This window comes from Sinocyclocheilus rhinocerous, unplaced genomic scaffold, assembly GCF_001515625.1.
Source record: "Sinocyclocheilus rhinocerous isolate Xijiao unplaced genomic scaffold, SAMN03320098_v1.1 scaffold1570, whole genome shotgun sequence".
Taxonomy (NCBI): Eukaryota; Metazoa; Chordata; class Actinopteri; order Cypriniformes; family Cyprinidae; genus Sinocyclocheilus; species Sinocyclocheilus rhinocerous.
Window position 1 is genome coordinate 61,034 of NW_015664984.1, and position 2,802 is coordinate 63,835.

A 2,802-nucleotide genomic window follows, 5' to 3' on the forward strand; every position below is an offset into this window, starting at 1 on the left:
TGAAGGCATAATCTGAAAAACCAAGCCTTGTGCATTATAGGGAATAATATTCTGAATATTTTACAGTTGGTTTGATACATTTATCTCAAACTGTGTCAGAGTTTAATTAATTTAAGTGGGTACAGTATATAAAACATGACAAATATGGATTCAGTACTGTATATAAAAACAGTAAAGGCATAATCTGAAAAACCAAGCCTTGTGCATTATAGGGAATAATATTTTGAATATTTTACAGTTGGTTTGATACCTTTATCTCGAGCTGTGTCAGAGTTTAATTAATTTAAGTGGATACAGAATAATAAACATGACAAATATGGATTCAGTACTGTATATAAAAACAGTAAAGGCATAATCAGAAAAAAAAACAAGCCTTGTGCATTATAGGGAGTAATATTCTGAATATTTTACAGTTGGTTTGATACATTTATCTCAAACTGTGTCAGAGTTTAATTAATTTAAGTGGGTATAGTATATAAAACATGACAAATATGGATTCAGTACTGTATATAAAAACAGTAAAGGCATAATCTGAAAAAACAAGCCTTGTGCATTAAAGTGAATAATATTTAGATATTTTTATGGTTGTTTTGATACCTTTATCTCAAACTGTGTCAGAGTTTAATTAATTTAAGTGGATACAGAATAATAAACATGACAAATATGGATTCAGTACTGTATATAAAAACAGTAAAGGCATAATCTGAAAAACCAAGATTTGTGCATTATAGGGAATAATATTCTGAATATTTTACAGTTGGTTTGATAGCTTTATCTCAAACTGTGTCAGAGTTTAATTAATTTAAGTGGGTACAGTATATAAAACATGACAAATATGGATTCAGTACTGTATATAAAAACAGTAAAGGCATAATCTGGAAAACCAAGACTTGTGCATTATAGGGAATAATATTCTGAATATTTTACAGTTTGTTTGATACCTTTAGATCAAATGGTGTTGTCGTTTAATGGATTTATATTATTGCATACATTAAAAGTTGTAAAATTATTATAAAAAACATAATATTGTAATTCCAAAAAACGGAGCTTTGTGCGATAACAGGTATGTTTTCCCGAACATTTTAGTACTGGTTTTATATTATAATGTCACGTAGTTAAATTGTTTAATTAATTTAAAAGGTTCATTTTGTTTTTTTTAATTCCTAGAAATTAAGCCTTGTGCAACATAAAGGGCATATATTTATGTCTATCTGAGTTAGTTTGGGCTCAAAACATAAAACCTGCAAAGAGTTTAATTGGCAAAAAACCCGAATGTCTAATGAATGTCAAACGTCAAACTAATTTTACCGCCGTTCGCTAAACGCGTTCGTCATGACGCCATCACGCTCTGCGCGTAGCCCCGCCCTACCTATTGAATGTCCGTCTGTTTTGTAAACGATCGAGCCACAAAGCGAAAGTTGAAAGGCTTTATTGATGAAGACTGCTGTCAACATTGGCAAGTAATTTATCGTACGACAACATCCTAGCAGCATTCAGGTATGCCGTGAATTTCATATGTAAGGGGATGCACGTGCAATTTTACAAAAGCTTTAGTCCAGTCGGAAGCAGTGTTCGTTCGATCGATCGATAAATAAAAATTGCCTTTACTGGTCATTTTAATGCTTTTTTTTAACTCTACACAAAATGAATAGTTTGTAGGCTACTTTGTTACATACGTGAGCATCTTTGACTAAAGATATACTTTACTGTACGCTGCTGCGATGTTTCCTATTAACAAAATTTATAAAACACAAGTGTTGTGTATACAATAACATTATGCATTTACAACATTCTTGATGAATGAGCTGAAGATGAATGATTTAGACTTATCCTCGTGATGGAAACCTGTATGACTTTAGTTAACTACATAATATTTTTCATTGTTAGTTCAAGTAGACTAATGTGTTACTCACTGTTCTTTATTTTTAGATATGACACCTAAGCGTGACCTCATAACCGACACCTTCAAGGTTATGAAGAAGGCAAGGAGAGGGGGCAAGAGAGACAAGTCTCCTTCACCACCAGTAGCAGGTGGGACAGGATGTTTGTTTCTGTTTGTGTATGTGCATATTTCAGTGATAGCAGAGATCTGCAATATGTCATCATATTCCTAAACTGTGCAAATTATTTAGAGGAGCATGCAAATGCACCAGTGATGCAGCAGCATTTATAACAATGTTATAACTTACCAGAGCCTGAGCCCCCACAACTGAGTGAAAGAGAAAAAGATCTACAAGAACTGAAGAAGTTTGATCTGGACTGGAAATTCGGACCATGCACAGGTGCGTTATTAATTTTACTAATCAATCTCTATGTGCAACTTTATGTCATTATTTTTTTGTGGTTTCTGTAGTCTGTAAAGCAATAAAATCCTGAAATTTATCAGCCGTGTCACTTTGAGCTCTTTAATTCTTTTCAAGATGAAAATAATATATAATAGTGTGTGTGTGTGTGTGTGTGTGTGTGTGTGTGTGTGTGTGTGTGTGTGTTAGGGATCAGTCGACTGCAAAGATGGGAGAGGGCAGCACTGCATGGGCTGAATCCCCCGCAGGAGATTAAAGACATTTTACTGAAGGAGAGCACTGACCCAGAGTACACACAGAGGTATTACTAATATGCTCTCACATACTCTCTCTCTCTCCCTTTTACACATGCAGATACAATCAAAAACCAGCCGAAGCCTGTCACTATAACGCTCATTTTCTTTCTCTGTTTCAGTCTCTGGTGTGACTATCCCCTCTGAAAAACTGATGGAGAAAAGACAGAAAGATGAGAAATGAAGAAATACTTTTGTAGTGTTTG

The 2,802-nt window shown here is 34.0% G+C and overlaps 1 protein-coding gene across 3 annotated transcripts; it reads left to right on the forward strand.

Moving 5' to 3' along the window:
* The first annotated feature begins 1,359 nt into the window (after positions 1-1,359).
* On the forward strand, positions 1,360-2,802 carry LOC107730517 (DNA polymerase delta subunit 4-like). Of its 3 annotated transcripts, none has more exons than XM_016541362.1 (5): positions 1,360-1,456; positions 1,930-2,031; positions 2,193-2,282; positions 2,493-2,604; positions 2,719-2,802. In XM_016541362.1, the coding sequence occupies exons 1-5, from the start codon at positions 1,435-1,437 to the stop codon at positions 2,741-2,743; spliced, it is 351 nt and encodes a 116-aa protein (XP_016396848.1). In that variant the 5' UTR covers positions 1,360-1,434; the 3' UTR covers positions 2,744-2,802. The 3 variants fall into 3 exon arrangements, with proteins under 3 accessions (XP_016396848.1, XP_016396850.1, XP_016396849.1); XM_016541364.1 differs by having other exon boundaries at positions 1,377-1,517; XM_016541363.1 differs by having other exon boundaries at positions 1,377-1,497.

What these genes read in the sequence shown, in the direction of transcription:
- LOC107730517 (XM_016541362.1), top strand. Translation starts at nt 1,435, where the DNA reads ATGAAGACTGCTGTCAACATTG. An exon ending in TCCTTCACCACCAGTAGCAG is followed by an intron (nt 2,032 to 2,192) that starts GTGGGACAGGAT and finishes ATAACTTACCAG; the next exon opens with AGCCTGAGCCCCCACAACTG. An exon ending in GAAATTCGGACCATGCACAG is followed by an intron (nt 2,283 to 2,492) that starts GTGCGTTATTAA and finishes TGTGTGTGTTAG; the next exon opens with GGATCAGTCGACTGCAAAGA.